Raw genomic sequence first — 16,830 nt, forward strand, 5'->3', positions numbered from 1 at the left:
AGGGCCGCCGGGGTTAGAACTGGCACCCACATGTGATCTCGGCATGTGCAAGGCAAGGACTCTGGTAGCCACTAGGCTACTGAGCCGGGTTCATCTTGGCATATTTTTTATGGCTTGAGGTTTTGAGCTGGATCACAGATTCTTGAGTCTTGGTTGACTGAAGCAGGTATTCTAACAAATCAAGGAAAGCACCCAACGTATCTGTTAATAACTTCCTTTTTTCTCAAAAGTATCACTGTATAAATAATAGAAGCTTGCTATTTTGATCAAAGAAAATTTCTAAGAGATCCTAAATTTAATTATAAGGGCTGGAAGGGGGAGGAGAAGGAAGAGATAATGGAGTTCATCAGTTAGTCTCTGCAGACTAAAAACACAACAACAGCAAAATATGATTTTACATACCTGGTTGTGTATTCAAAATTTGACTCAGAAATCCCAGGCTGGGGTGGCATTTGGCCTGGAGGTTTAGATGCCACTTGGGACTTTGGCATCACGTGTCAAAATGCCATACTCTGATTGAACAGCCTGGTGCCCACTGGTGCACAGCCCGGGAGGCGGTGGTGACAGTTCAACTGCTTGGTTTCCTAATGCCCAGATTGAATCCCAATCTCCTGGCTTTGGCTATTGCGGGCATTCAGCAAATGGGAGGTCTCTCCCTATGCGTCTCTCTCTGCCTCTTTGTCTCTCTTTGCTTTTCAAATAAATAAATACAATTAAAAAACAAACTTAGAAATGAATACCAGCGCCCACACTGCTGTAGGATGCTGATCATCCCACAGGCAGTACATAGTTCTGCTTGATGAATGTCCTGCCGCAATACTCACCCTGTTACGGCCATCCCACCGCTCACATCTGGAGCCAGGGTAGCCCAATATAAATGACCGGGCCTCTTCCCTAGATGTTCATTGCAAGTGCTTCAGGCTCTAAGGTTTCGAGAACATATTTCCAAACAACCGCCAGGGTAGTACCTTGTCACAGCATCTGATGCTGCTCTGGTTTGCAGTTTTGGTGTACAGTAAATCCTTTTCTCTCAGTTAGTCCTCAGGCTCAAGTTTTTGTGTAGCAGTGCTGTAGTTCAGCTCATGTACTTTTTACCTACTTACCAATTCTACCTTTGCTCTCTGGCATTTAGCAGTACAGGGGCAATTGTTCTGAAGTGCTAAACTTCCTTCTGGTCTTGGTGTATAGTAAACTCTGAAGAGGAACCAGAAGAGCAAGTACATGGATAGCTCTTCTGCTCCATGGTATCTGTTGGATGCTGCCTGAGTGTAAGGAGCCATGCAGCTGGGAACTGTGCCAGAGGTGGTCAGAGAATGGTGTCCCTTGGCTGTTACTATGACCTGGAGTTCAGGTCCATCCTAGACCCAAGTCAAACTGCACAGAAACAAATAGTTAGTAGGGAAAATAGTTTGTGGGAATGATACAAAAAGACATCAGGATTTCATAGTATTCCTGCCTCTGGAATTTTATTTCCATCCCAGAAGAAGTGATATGTTTGCTTTGGCCTAATCTCGGAAGAATGTTAGTATTGGTGTTTAGCTTACGGGGGTCTTCTCATGTGAGGATTGGGGATGTCTTAGTGGGCAAGCCTGGCTTTCCATGGCTCACCAAATCCCCGACAGCCCATTTTGTCTCTAAGGGGGCACTCGCTGCTGGCTGTGGTGGGCACAGCCTTTCTCTTTGCAGAGTATGCTGCCCTAGGGGAGGAGAGCATGAATGCACTGCCATATTGTCCCCGTATCAGATGCTCCCCAGGGAGCAGTGTGGCACAGGCTTGGGATGTCAGCCCTGTTCAGAGCCTGTTTGGGATCTAGAGGCTTGGAGGGGTGCCATGTAGCTTGTGGTGATACATAAATACAAATGTCCACATTTAATCTCTCCAGTGGAAGGGAACACTAGAATTTATTTAGCCACCTCAAGTCTGGGCTTTTGAAAAGATAACCCCTTTCTTGCTTTAAAATATTGACAAAATCTGAAGATAGGACTGGCCTGAGCAGGTGCTTAACTGTGTGTTGTCGTCTGTGACTTCCGAGTGGTTTAATTTTTTGGCAGGTAGAGCGGCGGCTCAGGAAAGGGGGATTTAGTGTTTTGTTGGCCATGGCCTTGGGGTGATTGGTGTATTTTTATTTTATTTTTCATCAGTGCCTAGCTCAAAGCAGTTACTTTCAGATGATGAGATAAGCACACATCATTAATGTGGCAAGTCATCTCATAGAGAGGTTTCTATGTAAATCGACTCTTAAATTATTCACACGGCTGGTGGTTGGAAGGGCAAGGCACCCAGTGTTAAAAGCTGCAGGTCCTTGTGGGTTGCTGGGGCGGGGGAGGTTCTGGTGGTAACATGAGAGGGGCCACACTAGGCTGCTCCCTCTGGGGCAGCCGCCCTGGGCCTGATACAGTTACACAGACTGCTCGCTCCACAAGGCACATGTTTTCTTTTATCTCCGTCTCACCTCACAAGCCTGCTGTGTGTGTGCCCTACTCTCAGCCAAGCCGACCTCTCTCTGTTCTGCTCCGGTCGCTCTCCCTTCTAAGTTTCGCAGGGGCACACGTGGACATTAGCAGTCCTGATGCTCGGCTGTGGCCTTTGAAGCCAAAGTATTGATGGCACTTGTGTTGAAACTCCTCGCCTTGGCTGGCATGTTACACAGATGGCAGGTTGAGCAATTACATGCCTGATTAGTGCCAAGGGTTTTTGCTAATCCTGTACCCTGTCATGTTTAGCAATTTTTTTATTCCGTCAGACTTTTCCACAAGCAGGATTCCTGTTTAAGCATGCTGATGTGCATTCAGATGTGAAATATTGTCTTTTGGCAAGGGGCTTTCCACATGTATTCATTCTATGCCTTTAACAAGGATGAAAACCTCGACTTAATGGGCATTTGACTCAGGAATTTTGAAAAATGATTCTAGAACTTTCCCCAGTAACAGATTCTGGTGCCTCCCACATTTTTTTTTTTTTTGTAATTCACTATTATTTAAATTGTGTTGCTTAAATCATTCCTGGAAAAAATATGGGGTAGTTTCCCACCCGATAGTAATGATGAATAAGTGTGTCTCGAGTGCTAAGTACTTAATCTGTAAAAGATGCAATCAATGATCAGGTGCCTTGGTCCAACTGCGATTCATGACCCGGGCCAGCTCTTCCAGCTTTGTCAGCCCCTGTGCTCCCAACTGCAGATAAAGGATGAAAGGCAGCTGTGGCCCAGCCCCTCTACCAAAGCTAGACATTTCATCCCGAGCGCTCATCAGTTCCCACAATGCTCCAGGCCCTCTGATGTCCTTGTGCCTGCAGCTCTGCATGGCCAAGTGGTGGGAGGCAGCAGTTACTGGCAAGTGTGATGACAGCAGAAGTTTCAGTTTGCCAGGCCAACTGAGAGAGGAGGTGGGAAGGCCCAGCACAGTCAGGAACATGGATAAAATCTGTTCCTCCTGTCGGCCTCACAGGTCTGGGTGGAGTGTATTTAGTGGTAGATTTTCATGGGAAACAATGATTAAGATATTTTGTTACTGTGAAGTTTAGATCTGTCACTACTTGGAAAAAAGCACTTCTATTATGAAAGGAAGTTTATCCTACTCCAGGGTTACTGTGAAGATGAGCAGTGAAAGAAATGCAGAAAGTGCAAGGCACCAAGTGGCTCTGCCCCAGCTTGCTGCTCTCTGGTGTGACAGCCCCGGTAGCTCGTGTGCATGGTTGATTGTATTTCCTACATAAACATACTTGGAATGAATACTGCAGCTTCTCAGACAACCCACTAAGGATTTTCTAAGTGAGTTGGAGTACAAATCTAACATGAATAGCTAAAACGTCGATATTTCTTGCAGATTTAGCGCATTCTCCTCTATTTGGGCTAATAGGAACTCTGGTCTAATAGTAAAAGTAACTAGTTTATTGGACTTTCTCTTGTGTGAATAAAAATTTTAATAGTCAAGGCCCAGTTTAGCAGAACCTGGCTAGCTTGTAGATGGAGAAATGGTTAGTGTGCAAATGTGTCTTCAGGTCTTAAGATTCATGGCAGCACTGACTGTGGAAGCCTTGTCGGGTCTCCTGGTGGACAGGTTAGTATCCTCTATAGCTTGGCGGTAAATTCGCCTCTAGCCTGTCCCATCAGCTCTTTGCCAGAAGTGTGCAGGGATGAGGGCACTATAGGAAAACACATTAGCTCCTGATGATACCATCCATCTTGGCTGCTGTGTGTGCATACTGCCTTCAGCACCAGTCCTGGTACCCCAAGAACAGCACAGTATTGCAGCACTGCAGGGACAGGCATTTTCGTCTCGGGTTAAGAGGCTCATCGGGATGCTCATATCATTTCCCAGCTAAGCACCTGTGGTTGACGCCTGGCTCTGGATCCTCACGCCAGCTTCCTGCTGGTGGAACCCCTGGGAGACATTTGGTGATGGTGCAAGGAATTTAGGTTGAATTCCTGGCTCCTGTATCTGTTCTGCTGGCTCTTGTGGGCTTTGGGCCTGGGATGGAGAGGGTGAAGGTGTGGGGGAAGGGTGCATGGATGGGAGGAAGCTTTCTATCTCCATATCTCAAGCAAAATAATAATAATAATAATGCCAGTTTGGGATGTAGACAGCCAGCAGAGAACTGTACGCCTTGTTTATGGCCTGTGGATCTTAGTGTGTGACATAAATACAGGGGAGGGAGATACCTCATGAAATTCTAGAATGGTCCACAGCTTTGGGACTTTTTCTGTATTTTCTAATGAGATCTTTTTTTGTTTGTTTCTTATTTTCTGTTTTATATTTTGAGCTTCTCTGAGGTATCCTGCAGTCAGAAAGAATATACTGAGTATTTGAACTTTGATATTTATCAAAAGTATTGAGTGTGCAATTATTTCTGCTGATTTTTGAAATAAACTGTTAATCCTGTGTTCTGTCACTTTAAAACATTTGAAAAACTTTTATTTGTTTTCATTTTACTTGAAAGGTTCAGGAAAAGAGAGGGGTCGGGGAGAGAGCTGTTCCTGTGTTGGCTTACTCCCCCAGTGCTGCAGGAACTAGGGGGCGGGGACAGTGCAACCTGAAACCAGAGCTTCATCTGCATCTCTCACGTGGTCAACAGGGAAGCAGGTGTTTGAAGGCATTGTCTGCTGCCTTTGGGATGTGCAGTAGCAGGAAACTGGATCAGAAATGGAGCAAGGAGCCAGAACTCGCGTCAGGCTCTCCTGTCTGGGATTCAGGCATCCCAAGGTACATCTATGAGCCCGAGTGCCTGCCCATCATTCCTGCTGTTAATAATAGTGGTCAAGGAGAGAGGTAGCATTGCAGTTGGAGAGCTGAGCAGGACCCAGGGCACTTGGCCATGCGGGAGGAATTCCAGGCAGGTGATGGAGCTGCAGTCCTGGTGTCCCCTGACCCAGACGAGTCCCTCTTCTGTGCCACACTGGGTAGGCAAATCCTTTCTCTGGACCTGAGTTGCCCTGTGTGTAGTGTGCAGAACTTAAACCACAGGCTATCTAACCAGCTTGCTTTCTTTTCTTTTCTTTTCTTTTCTTTTCTTTTCTTTTCTTTTCTTTTCTTTTCTTTTCTTTTCTTTTCCTTTCCTTTCTTTTCTTTTCCTTTCTTTCTTTCTTCTTATTTTTTGAAAGAACCATCTAGAGAAGAGGACAGAGAGCAAGAAACTACCAACTGCTGGCTCACTCTCCAAATGGTAGCAATGGCCAGGACTAGTTCTGGCCGAAGCCAGGAGTCAGGAGCTTCTTTCAGGTCTGCCATGGGGATACAAGCACTTGGGCCATCCTCTGCTGCTTTCCCAGGCGTGTTAGCAGAGACTGGATTGAACATGGAGTAGCCAGGGACTTGAACTGATGCCCATATGGGATTCTAGTATTGTAGGTGGAGGCTTAGTGTACTATGCCACAATACCGGCCCCATTCTTACCTCCTAAGCTGACTTCATTTCAGCCTTGGGTAGCTGTTCTCTGTGGTGGTTTCATGGTGTGGTGTGAAAAGCCCATCCTTGGTACGCTTGGCTTTGTGCTTTTCACCTACAGCTGTTTTAGCTCTGGTTAACTTGTAGAGCCACTTTCTTCAGATCTCTGTGAATTAGACATGATGCAAAATTCTGCATGTGTAACTTGTAATTGCTTATTAGTTTCTGTTGAACATGTAACTTTGTCAATTTTGGTCAATGCCAAGTTAAGCAGAGTGAGAAAGATGTGGTGCACTCCTTGTCACTTGTGTGTCTTACTCTGGAGAATTCTTCAGGGGAAGGGTCAGTGCCTTGGGGAAAATGCTGCACCCTGGTGCAATGTACGATGGGATTCTTGATTATTTCCGACTGGGCAGCGTGGCACTAGACCCTGCAGCTAACGCTTGGGGTCTCCAGGTTCAGAAGATGGTGGTCCCCGATAGGATGACAGAGCCAAAGCCAAACCCAGGGAGAAGTGGCCCCCAGGGCTGCCACCCTGGAGGCGCAACAGGAGGGAGTCCCCACAGCAGGTGCAGGACTAGCAGAGAAGTTTGGAGATAGTAATACTTCCTGACCTCAGCCAAGCGTGCACAGCTGCATTTGCCTCTACACGGTCCTCACTCCTTATTTAAGGAAAAAAAAAACCCTCACTTTTTGGAAATCTCATCATCCAGCGCTTTGTTACCTGCACAGTCCACTTGGGCGCACGCAGCCCTGCGTTTGTGCGTCTTTGCTGTAGTTCTGAAGTTTGAGCTGCCTCGGCTGGGGGCGGACTGGCTGTTGGAGAGGCGGGGTTTTCTGCGGCCAATGGGGTGTGGTTGGTGCGGGCCAGGCCTATCGCCTTTCACGGGAGCGCTCCCTGTGTAATCCCAGCCACAGCCACGCAGCCTGTTTTATTGTTTGTGGAGTCCTGCGGGCTCCTGGGCAGGCGGGCGCGTCCCAGAGCCGACGGGAAAGAGTGCAAGTGGGCGGTTTATGATTCTGCGCTGTGCTGGGGCAAGTGAGCTTAGCTCTTTAATTTTCCCCTAGTAACCTATGTGGGTGAACTTGAAACGGCGGGCCTGGCCTGATAGGGAGTCTTTCACCGGTTGCCTTGGTGTCCTGTCCTGGTAGGAGAACGATGTCTGGGAGAAGACCAGGACTTCGTTTTGGGGTGCTAGGGACGCACCAGAGGATTAGGGTGCCCTGGCTCTGGTCTTTGCAAAGTCCGGACAGGTGCACCTGAAATGAACGCCCAGATTGGCTGTTAAAACTGAACTTTTAAAAAATTTATTTTTTATTTTTTGGCGGTGGAGATATCTGTCGTCTGTGAATCGAGTACCGTGATGTGGTTAGGGTGGCACTTTTTATTTTTTCTGGGTTAACGAACCCTCCCTTTTCTTTTTAACCGGGTGACACAGAAGCAATCTTGTTGCCTTATGTCCTGCCCAACTCTCAACATTGGCTGGAATCAGAGGGAAGCAGCAGGCTTGGTCCTAGGCGTTTTTGTTTGTTTGTTGGGCTGTCCTTTGTCTCTGGTGGATTTGGACGCAAAAGAAGATGAAAAAGGAAGGCTCCTTCAGACTGAAGCCAAAAGCTGCTTCTCTCTCACGTGCTGTGAGTTGGATAAATTTCTCCTCCTTGTCCAGGCAGACAAAGAGGCTGTTCCGCAGTGATGGGGAGCTCTCGGTGGGCGAGCAGCAGGTGGGAGCTGACGATGAGAACTGGAGATACAGAACCCAGCCCCGGAAAGGTGACATACAAAAGCGTTTGAACATTTCTAAGAGCTTGTACTGTAAAGTTGTTTGTCTCTCTTACTGGTTTCCCTTCATGATTTTTTGCTTTCTCCATTTACTTCTTTATTTTTTTCCTTGTGATTGGAATTCAGCACCCTTCACTTATGCTCTGCTAAGTAAGTTCGTCTTAAAAGACTCGTCTTTCTTGAGAAGGTTCCAGTAGCTGTGATTTGTCCTCGCTGTTTCCTTCCCCTGCGTCAGGTCCACAGGCTTGTATGCCTTGTGTGAAGTTAGTGGCAAACCACGAACCCTGAAGGGAGACATCCCCTGTTAGAGCAGGCCGGGGTAAGACACGGTACTCTTTTCTGAAACTGTATCAAGAAAACTTTGGAGATGGTGGGTAGCTTTCTAGCATAGTTCTTGCAAGATGGATGAATTATGGGAATGCTTAAATTTAAACAGGTATTGGGATGTGACTTCCAGGGAAATGCTACACACAGGGACTTACCTTTCACATGTTGACCAAAAGTGGGTTTTGGATTTCTGTCAAATTCCTATCGAGACCAGAGCTGGTGTCTCATGTCAGGAGGAACATGTTTTGCCTCCTAAGCTGAAAAGGAAAGGGAAATAGAAAAAAGTACCAGTCCTGCTGGGAGAGAGAGGAAACTATTGAAATATCTCTGGACACACTTTGTATTTAGAATGTTTGGGCTCTCAGAATGTTTGCAGTGGAGACTGAATGGTTGGAGCTGGGCACTGGTTTGGGAAGGCTTGTTTAAGAATTACAAAAGAACCTAGTGCAGACATTCCGCGTGATTGTGTTTTCCTTATGGGTCGCATTCTTCCCGTGCCAAGAGAAACCTCACTAGAGTCTGGGAGAGTCCTGCTCCTCTCTTTCTGTTGGGAAGCCGAAGTGCTGAAATGTGAGTGAATCAACTCCATGCAAGATGTTCTTTGGGGTACACAATACCTCCAGGGCCTGAACTGAGAATTGAATGCAGCCCTTCCTTGGGGATGTTGTGTGCTCACCCGTTTGCTCTTGGCTATTAAACTAAAGCACCAGAGGGACTCGTTCGTCATCTTTGAAGATGGCAGTTGTTTCTGCGTCAAGGGGGTGGTCACCAGTGGTGGCTCACGTGGAGATGAACGGCCATGGGGTTTTAGTTCAGATGCTGTGTAAGTGCCAGGTTTAGGAAAGGCATTTGTGCCTTTTGGCTGGGGTTGCGTGTAGTTCAGGGAGTCCATGAACTTCACTTTTCTAAATCAGGAATAAGCTGTGGTTTCAGGAAATGGTTGGGTTGTAATGTTTGAAACAAAAATGTTTGAAGGGTGGATACAGTAGTGCTGTGGTTGCAGGAAGATGTCTTTTGGATTCCTTTGGCCTTTTGCTAAAAGTTGCCTCTTTATGACTGGTTGTTCTTGAAACCAGACACTGTCAAGTTTCAGTTCAGGACTGTGTACACGCGAGCCTGTTCCTGTAGGATTTCCATTGTCCATGGGTCATCTAAATTCACTTTAGAGGGAAAGAGACTGTGAATGTGTGTATGTTAGTCTTAGTTGTGGAATGGGGCACATACGGTACACTTGACTTGTGGAAAATAAAGAAGTCATTGTGAGGGACAGGGGAGACTTGCAAAGGGAAGGGAGGACTTGTTTATGGAACAATACTGGAGATTGTGCCCTTTATCCCTTAATGTAATAGGGGATCCGGCAGCCACAGGGAGGTGAATGGAGGCGGAATACAAATGTGTAGATTTATATGGTTCTTAGAAATAATTTGGCATGAATAATATTATCATTTTTGACATGTGGAGTTATGGGGAAATCCTTGAAAAGCTGTCTGTAGATCATGGTATTAGATTCTATCTTTTTAAAGAAATTTAAAAAAAGAAATAAAAAACCAAAACACACACACACACACACACACACACACACACACACACACACAATAGATTCTGTCTTCACATTTGACTTACAAAAGAAAATTGGCTCCCAGCTTTGCCAGTTATCATCTCAGGAGCATGTTATTTGTTCTGTGGAGAAATACAGAAATGACATTGTTTATACTAGCAGATCGAAAGAGGGTAAGTCTTGAAGGAAAATTTGGTAGGATTGAAGATTGTTCCTTCGGAGCATCAGGTGAACTGAACTCTGGCGCGGGTGGTCGGTCACTGCCAGGAGGGCCCCATGCCATGTTAGGATGTTGTTGCAGAGTAGTGTGCGGCTGGGAGACACACTGGTGCAGATGGAACTGTGTAATATCTCTTCTAGCCTCTCCCTTTACCACATGCAACTTGATCCAATCCCGTCTCCCAGGAACATTTCTACTTTACACAGGTTTTCAGAAGCCCACTCTCCTCTTTGCTCTGCTCATGGGGACTTTCTAAGACTACTTCTCCATGAATGCTTTCAGCTTTCTTTGCACATAGTATTATGATTAAGCAGCAGCAGCCAAAGGTGGGGCAGCTGTATCCTAATAAATGGATCTCCTCTCAGCTTCTCCTGTGGTGTCTCTGGTTGGCAGGGAGTCAGGTTTCACAGCCTCCTGCCTTTCCTCTTCTCTTTCCACCCCTGCTTTCCTGTTCTCTGCCCACTGCCTGCCCACACCATTGCTTAGCACAGTCAGCCTCCTGAACTACGTTCATCCGTGTGGAGAGAATGCTGTCTAAGATAGCACATGGCATGCAGCTGGTATTGTGACATGGCTGGTATGGTGGCACAGCTAGTAACGCTGTAGAGTGTGATGCTGTAGGGTGCTGCTTCTGGCCCTGTTTGGGCCACCTCTGATCCAGCTTCCTGCTAATTCACCTGGGGCAAGTAGGGGAAGATGACCCAAGTACTTGGTCCCCTGTCACTCTAATGAAGCTTCTGGCTTCTGCCTGGCCTAGGCCCAGCTGTAGCCATCTGGGGAGTGAATCAGCGGATGGAACATTCTCGCTTTCTCTGTTTCTTCCTCTCTGTGACTGACTTTCCAATAAATAAATCTTAAGAAAAGATAGTAGAGAGTACGCGTTTTATAAAGCAAGATCTTTATATTGAGTTTCTTTGACGAATTACATATCAGTACCATTGAAATGATGTCTGTAAGTGCTACATCATGGATATCTGTCATGACAATGAATCCGTTGCTTTATGATCTATTGTTCTGACCTACACTCAGAAAGTTAATGGCTGGAGCAGGCATTATGGTACTGGAGGTTAAGCCCTTGTTTCTTCATAAGGCCCACCTTTCATACTGGAGTACCTGATTCAAGGTCTGGCCATTTTACTTCACACCCAACTTCCTGCTAATGCTTCCTGGGAGGTGGCAGGTCATAGCTGAAGTGTGTGGGCCCCTGTCATCCACGGGGAAGATCTCAGTGGAGGTTTAAGCTGCACATGGGCTGTGTGGCCATTTGTGGGAGTGAATCAGGTGACTAGAGAGCTCTCATTCTCCCATGTCTCTGTTGCTCTGCCTTTTAAATGGATGAAAATAAAATGTTTTAAAATAAACAGAAAAAAAGAGGTTAAGGATAAATTACAATGCCTGATATTACTTTGGAAAATCTTATGTAAGATTAAAGGCTACTAATGTGCATTTTTCTAATTTGATTTCTTTGCTGAGTTTGAAAAGTTACTAGATGTGCGTATTGATATGCTCAGAACAATTACCAGGAAGTCTCTGTATGTTTGCTTTTGAGAGAGCGTGTTACCAGTTTCAAAACTTGCTGGTCTTGATATTTGTACTCAGAGGTAAGAAGGAATTGGGTAACAACAAGAATCAGTTATGATATTTCCAGTGACTCATGAACTGTTTTATTAGATGTGTGTTTAGCTAGAGAGTGGAATGTAGATGTAAATTTTCAAATGGAGTTTTGGGAGCATTTATTGCAGAAATTTTTACCCACTGCTGTGTTCAGGGTACAAAGAAATAGAGCACACAAACCCTAGAGCCATGGAGTTCATACTCAGTGGAGATGCAGAAAAGATAGCTGAGGGGAATTCAATAGAAAATGTAGGTAAGTGTGACCCATGCCTTAGAAGAGAAGGGCTAGATTAAGATACTTTGTCTGCAACAGTTTCTGCTTTTACAAGATCTCCCTGCTGTTGCCATTGAATTAAGTAATGTTTAGTGGAAACCTGCCTCTCTTCCAGCCCTGGGGAAGGGTCCCAGAAATACCTCCGACTGGTTGTGTTTATTCTCTGCTTTGCTTTTCTTGCTCACTCAAGCCAGAAGAGGTGGAATAATAATGGGGGCATCCTCTCATTGAGCAATCACAGTTGTGTTCCCAGCTTGCCAGTTTGCTGGGCAGAGGCGTGATTGATGATCCTGGTGTTGGCAAGTCTGCAGACAGAGAGTGGGATTGACATGTAAATCCTTGTTTCAAACAATGTTTTCATTCTCTCTTCCTGGACTTTATCATGTGGACTTACTAACCTTACCAAATGGAAATCCTTTGGATTTCAGTGTCCTCCCTGCCCAGTAACCACAGAGAGGACTAGGGAATGGCCTTGCTTAGGTATCAAGGGTAATGAATAATCCATTCGCTAGATAATTCATCCTTGAGTGTGGGTGTTGGCTGTGTGTGAAGTAATTTCATCCCAATTTGCCCTCTAATAAAACAGTTGCAGAAAATAGGATCCTTGTGCATAATTAGATTAGTAATGACTTGAGATAGCATCATGGAGAAAATGGCATGGAAAACCAAAAGCAGCAAGGTTATGGGATCCCATTTCTACGTTGTAGTCATGCTTTATTTTTGAGGGTTGCATGTTTTAAAGAATATTTTCTTTGTGGCATTAAGGCAACCTAAAAATATATTAGCAGATATCATCAAAGTAGTCTCCTGATTGATAAAATGAAAGTAAACAAATGTTATTTACTTGGTGTATCACTCTGTATATTGCTGAAATACCTAAAAGGACTACCATTTGGAGCCTTAACAAAAGAGATAAGTGAGACTAGCATTCTCACGGCAGTGCCTGTCATGTTCCCCTGCCTCCTACTGAAATTGACATTCTGTGAAAGAGACAAACAGTGAGTGCCACTTAATATTTTATCTGGTCCACTGAGATTGCCCTTTATTGCCCTTTGATTGTTTTTCCTTTTGATGTTTTCAGTCTGTTCTCTCACTGCCTTGTTTTACTGCAAAAATGTCTTTCTTTAGTAATTAAATGACTGAAGTTCTAATGAAATGTGGTTTTTAATTACCCTCTATTAATTTTAAAAGAGTTTGTGGGCCCATCTTGAGAATTCAACATTTACTTAGAGAGCTACAAAGCTCTAGGGTGATAAAAGGAGTGAACTATTTTGTCAGCCTTAGATTTTGAAGAGAATACCTTGCTTTCTTTTCCATTGAGGTTTATTTGCTAAGGTGTAGTATATTTTGAAATATTTTAGATCACTGTTATGTTACTTGAAATTACTAAGGGATGTGTTTCATTTCCACGTCATTTCTGGGTGTTTTGGGTTTCAACTGTGACGTGTCCTATCAGTTGTGTGTGTTTTTGGAAGTGCTGTAGTATTTCATATCCAGTGCTTTGGTTAACTCCAGTCTCCTCAGTTGTATCTGCTAACAGTCGGCTGCGTGGGCCCCAGCCTGTTCCCTCCTGAATTCAGGCACCTGCTCAGCTGGCACATGCGCACCTAGTTGTACTCCTGACCTTTCTTGCTTTCCCCTTCTTGTTCCACTTTGATCCATCCCTAAGTCCCTGACACTGTTACAGGAGTGTTCTTAAAATGCAAACGTAATTATTAGGTCACTCATGTGTGATTCCTCATGGTTTAGAAATGGTGCCTGTGTCATTGAACGTGGCAACAAACCCACGTGGTATGCCTCAGGCAGTCTTTGCACCCCTTTACCTCCAGAATTCGCCTGGAGACCTAGCTGTTTCACGGCTCCAGGATGCACCAGTCATAACCCACCTCCACCCCGCTGCCTTCCTGCTAAACCTTCTAGACTTAACCACTCTGTGCAGACTTCTCTAATCGCCTCAAGGCACTGCTGATTACGCCATTCTCGGAGCTCTTTCTCCACCATCTTTATCCTTTTGTAATTGTGTTATCACATGCTGGATTATCCATATTGGTTTACTTGTCTGAGGCTTGAACTAGACTGTAAACTCACTTAAGTCAGAGACTCAAACCTTATTTATCTTTTACCCTCCACCTCCCTACCACAGGCTAAGTGCTCAATAATAGTTCCTGAATGCACTGGATAAACTCATCAGGGCTCTGTTCAGAGTGCTGTTTGCACAGGTGGAGGAGCCTCACGAATTTCTGGATTCTGGATTTGGCTTATAGAGTGGTGGGTTGTAGGTCCCGTAGGTCCCGTTGGTGCTTCTTCTGAACTGTTCACAGCATCCCAGGAAAGTGTTCAGTGTGCAGGAACAGCGCCTCAGTGACAAGCTGCTGTTGGTTGCAGCTGTATTCAAACTACACGCCGGATTATCCAAGACTTTGTAGAAATCTTTGACTGTGGCTGGTTTGATCAATTCCCAAAGTTGTTCTTCTTGGACCTGAGGATGGCAAGCCTGATAAAAAGAGGCTGGGTGGCTCTCCTGCTCTTCCCCTACCGGTTTTCCTGCTTTTGCCCTTGGCTCCTCCCCACAACAGGCAGGCCGCTGTTCCCCCAGCAACCTCAGTAGCCAAATCAAACGCCAGAGTCCTGTAACTTCACTACCAGAAACCCTTCCAGAGCTTTCCTTCTCACACGGGTGAATGACTGTGTGAGCAGGCGGCTTTTTTTTCTCCTTCTCCTCCTTCTCTGCTCATTCTCCCTCTCACCCTCCTCCTTGAAAGGCAGAAAGAACCAGAAGTTCATCAGGGTTCCCACTGTGGGTGGCCAGCACCAATACATGGGACATTACTGGATGCCTCCAGAGTGCACCTTAGCGGGAAGTTGAAATCAGAAACAGGTAGAATTGGAACTCATGCATTATGATCCAAAATGGGAATGCATACATCCCAAGAGGTGTCTCAATGACTGAACTAAATACCTGCCCCACTAAGCCCCAGAAGGGTCCTGTAAGGCCTGTGCCATCTGCCCCCCTCACTCTGTGCTCCCTGCTTATTGCCTGGGCTCCTTGCCCTACTCCCAGCATGTTGTGCAGCTTGCCCTTTCCCCTTGCTGAAAGCTCAGCTGTTCAGACTGCCTCTCCCCCTGCGTTTATCTGTTTCAGGTCTCCAAAGTCAGCTCGGTGACCCTGTTGAAAATGATCACATCTCACCTTCTTCTGGCCCTTTTATCCTCATTTCTTATTTTTTATTAAAGGTACTCACCTTCAAATCTCTTGGTACATTACATGATTATTTTTGATATCTATCTCTTCCGACTAGAATTTAACCAAAAAGACAGGAGAGATGTTGTGTGTCTTCCCAAAGTCGGTACCTAGCTGATGTTCAATAAATTTGAGTATAAATGAATGGACAGAGGGTGTTAAGGGCTGTCAGGACGTCTGTACATTCGGTCACTTGTTAAAGTCTCTGTTCTAGTTCATTTCCACAAAGGAGGATAATACCTATTGACCAGTTTATTGAATAAATGAGTGTACATTTTATGGATACTATATCAGCCTAGTATATTGATACTGGTTGTATTTGATGACACTGGTCATTAAATTCCTCTTCATTGTTGGTAGTCAGTTGGGTTCAGACTTGCCTTTACCCCAGTATAGGTAATGATACCGTGGAGTTTTCAGTGTAGAAGTTAGTGATTTTGTAGCATTTGTTTAACTTAGGCAACTCAAGCACAAGCTATCAACATGTATGTTGGAGACCGGAAGAAGCTCCTGGCACCTGACTTTGGATCAGCTCAGCTGCGGTCATTGCAGCCATTTGGGGAATAAACCAGGGGATAGATGGTCTCTCCCTTCCTCCCTCCCTTTCTCTGTAAATCTGCCTTTTGAATAAAAATAAAAAAAATTTTAAAACATGCTGAAATGAATAACGTACTAATTTAGAATCATGCCTTAGAATGGAAAGAATGGAAAGTTATACCTTCATCAACAGTCTACCCTAATTGTTAACAATAGTGGACATTCCGTGCTTACACTAGCTAGACACTACCAATGGCACTTTACAAATGTTAATTCATTGCATTGACGCCCTAGATATCCGTAAGTTCAGTAAAAATAGTAGATACTTTGATCAGATCGTTAATGAGAACTGAAAATGAGGCAGAGAACTTAGATTCTACAAGACAGGAAACCAAGTGTAATCCTTCAAAACAATGTCATTAAAAAGTGTCCAAGGCATTTTGGGGTCATGGATTCAATAACTTATATCTTAAGGGCAAATTCTCTGCTTTGAGAACATTCAGGTATGTGCTTAATATTTGTACTGGATTTGAAAAGCGCTTTGAAGTCTAGCCTGTGTCTTACCTGGTGCCTTTTTGTTTTTTAAGATTATTTTTGTTTGAAAGGCAGATTCACAGAGAAAGAAGGTGAGAGGAAGAGAGAAAGATCTTTTGTCTGATGGTTTACTTCTTAAATGGCCATAATGGCCAGACCTGGCTGATACAAAGCCACAAACCAGGAGTTTCTTTCAGGTTTCTCACCTGAGTGCAGGGGCCCCAATACTTGGACTATTCTCTGCAGCTTTCTCAGGTATATTAGCAGAAAGTTAAATCTGAAGTGGAGCAGCCAGGACTTGAACCAGCACCCATATGGAATGCTAGTGTTGTAGACACTGGCCCCATTGCCTTGGGTCTTAACCTTGATTGTGGCTCAGTATTTTTGTGTTCGTGAACACAGGGTGGAGTCAGGTTGAAGGCAAACTGCTCAGGTTGGTGTCATGCAGGCTGCATTGGGACATTAGAGACTAACACCAGTTCTTCTTGGGGCCTGTAGCAGTTGAGAAGAAGTAATTGCTGGCTGAAACAGATAAATAACCACATGAGGAAAAGCACTGATGAGGCTATAGGTTTTTACATGGCACTGGGTTTACTGAGAGAAGGCATGAGTTTTAATTATCCTTTGTTTCCATAGCAGTAGCATCTGTAATTTTGAAAGGTATGGCTGTACTCTTCCTAGTTTTATGGAATGTGAGTAGTTCTTAGTGGATGCAGTCTTTTCTTGGGAATTGATTTCTGGGACTCCTGCTGAGGACGCCAAAATCTGTGGATGCTCAGGTCTGTTATAGGAATATGGTCTAACATTTGTTTGTAACTCACACACATCCTCCTGTAAACTGTACAGGTATCTCTAGATTATT

At 44.9% G+C, this 16,830-nt stretch overlaps 1 protein-coding gene across 5 annotated transcripts in view; it reads left to right on the forward strand.

Annotated features, from left to right (window-relative positions):
• NHSL1 (NHS like 1) overlaps window positions 1–16,830 on the forward strand; it is a 262,622-nt gene that overhangs the window by 108,775 nt on the left and 137,017 nt on the right. For 2 of the 5 annotated variants that reach the window (XM_058670589.1, XM_058670766.1), the window contains exon 1: window positions 6,837–7,654. The exons of 2 other annotated variants lie outside the window; for them this stretch is intronic. In XM_058670589.1, coding sequence (XP_058526572.1) covers window positions 7,462–7,654 — 193 coding nt within the window. In that variant the 5' untranslated portion in view covers window positions 6,837–7,461. Of the gene's footprint in view, window positions 1–6,835; window positions 7,655–16,830 lie in introns of those variants that run through there. One more of the 5 variants, XM_058670650.1, reaches the window with a different exon arrangement.

This window comes from Ochotona princeps, chromosome 1, assembly GCF_030435755.1.
Source record: "Ochotona princeps isolate mOchPri1 chromosome 1, mOchPri1.hap1, whole genome shotgun sequence".
Taxonomy (NCBI): domain Eukaryota; kingdom Metazoa; phylum Chordata; class Mammalia; order Lagomorpha; family Ochotonidae; genus Ochotona; species Ochotona princeps.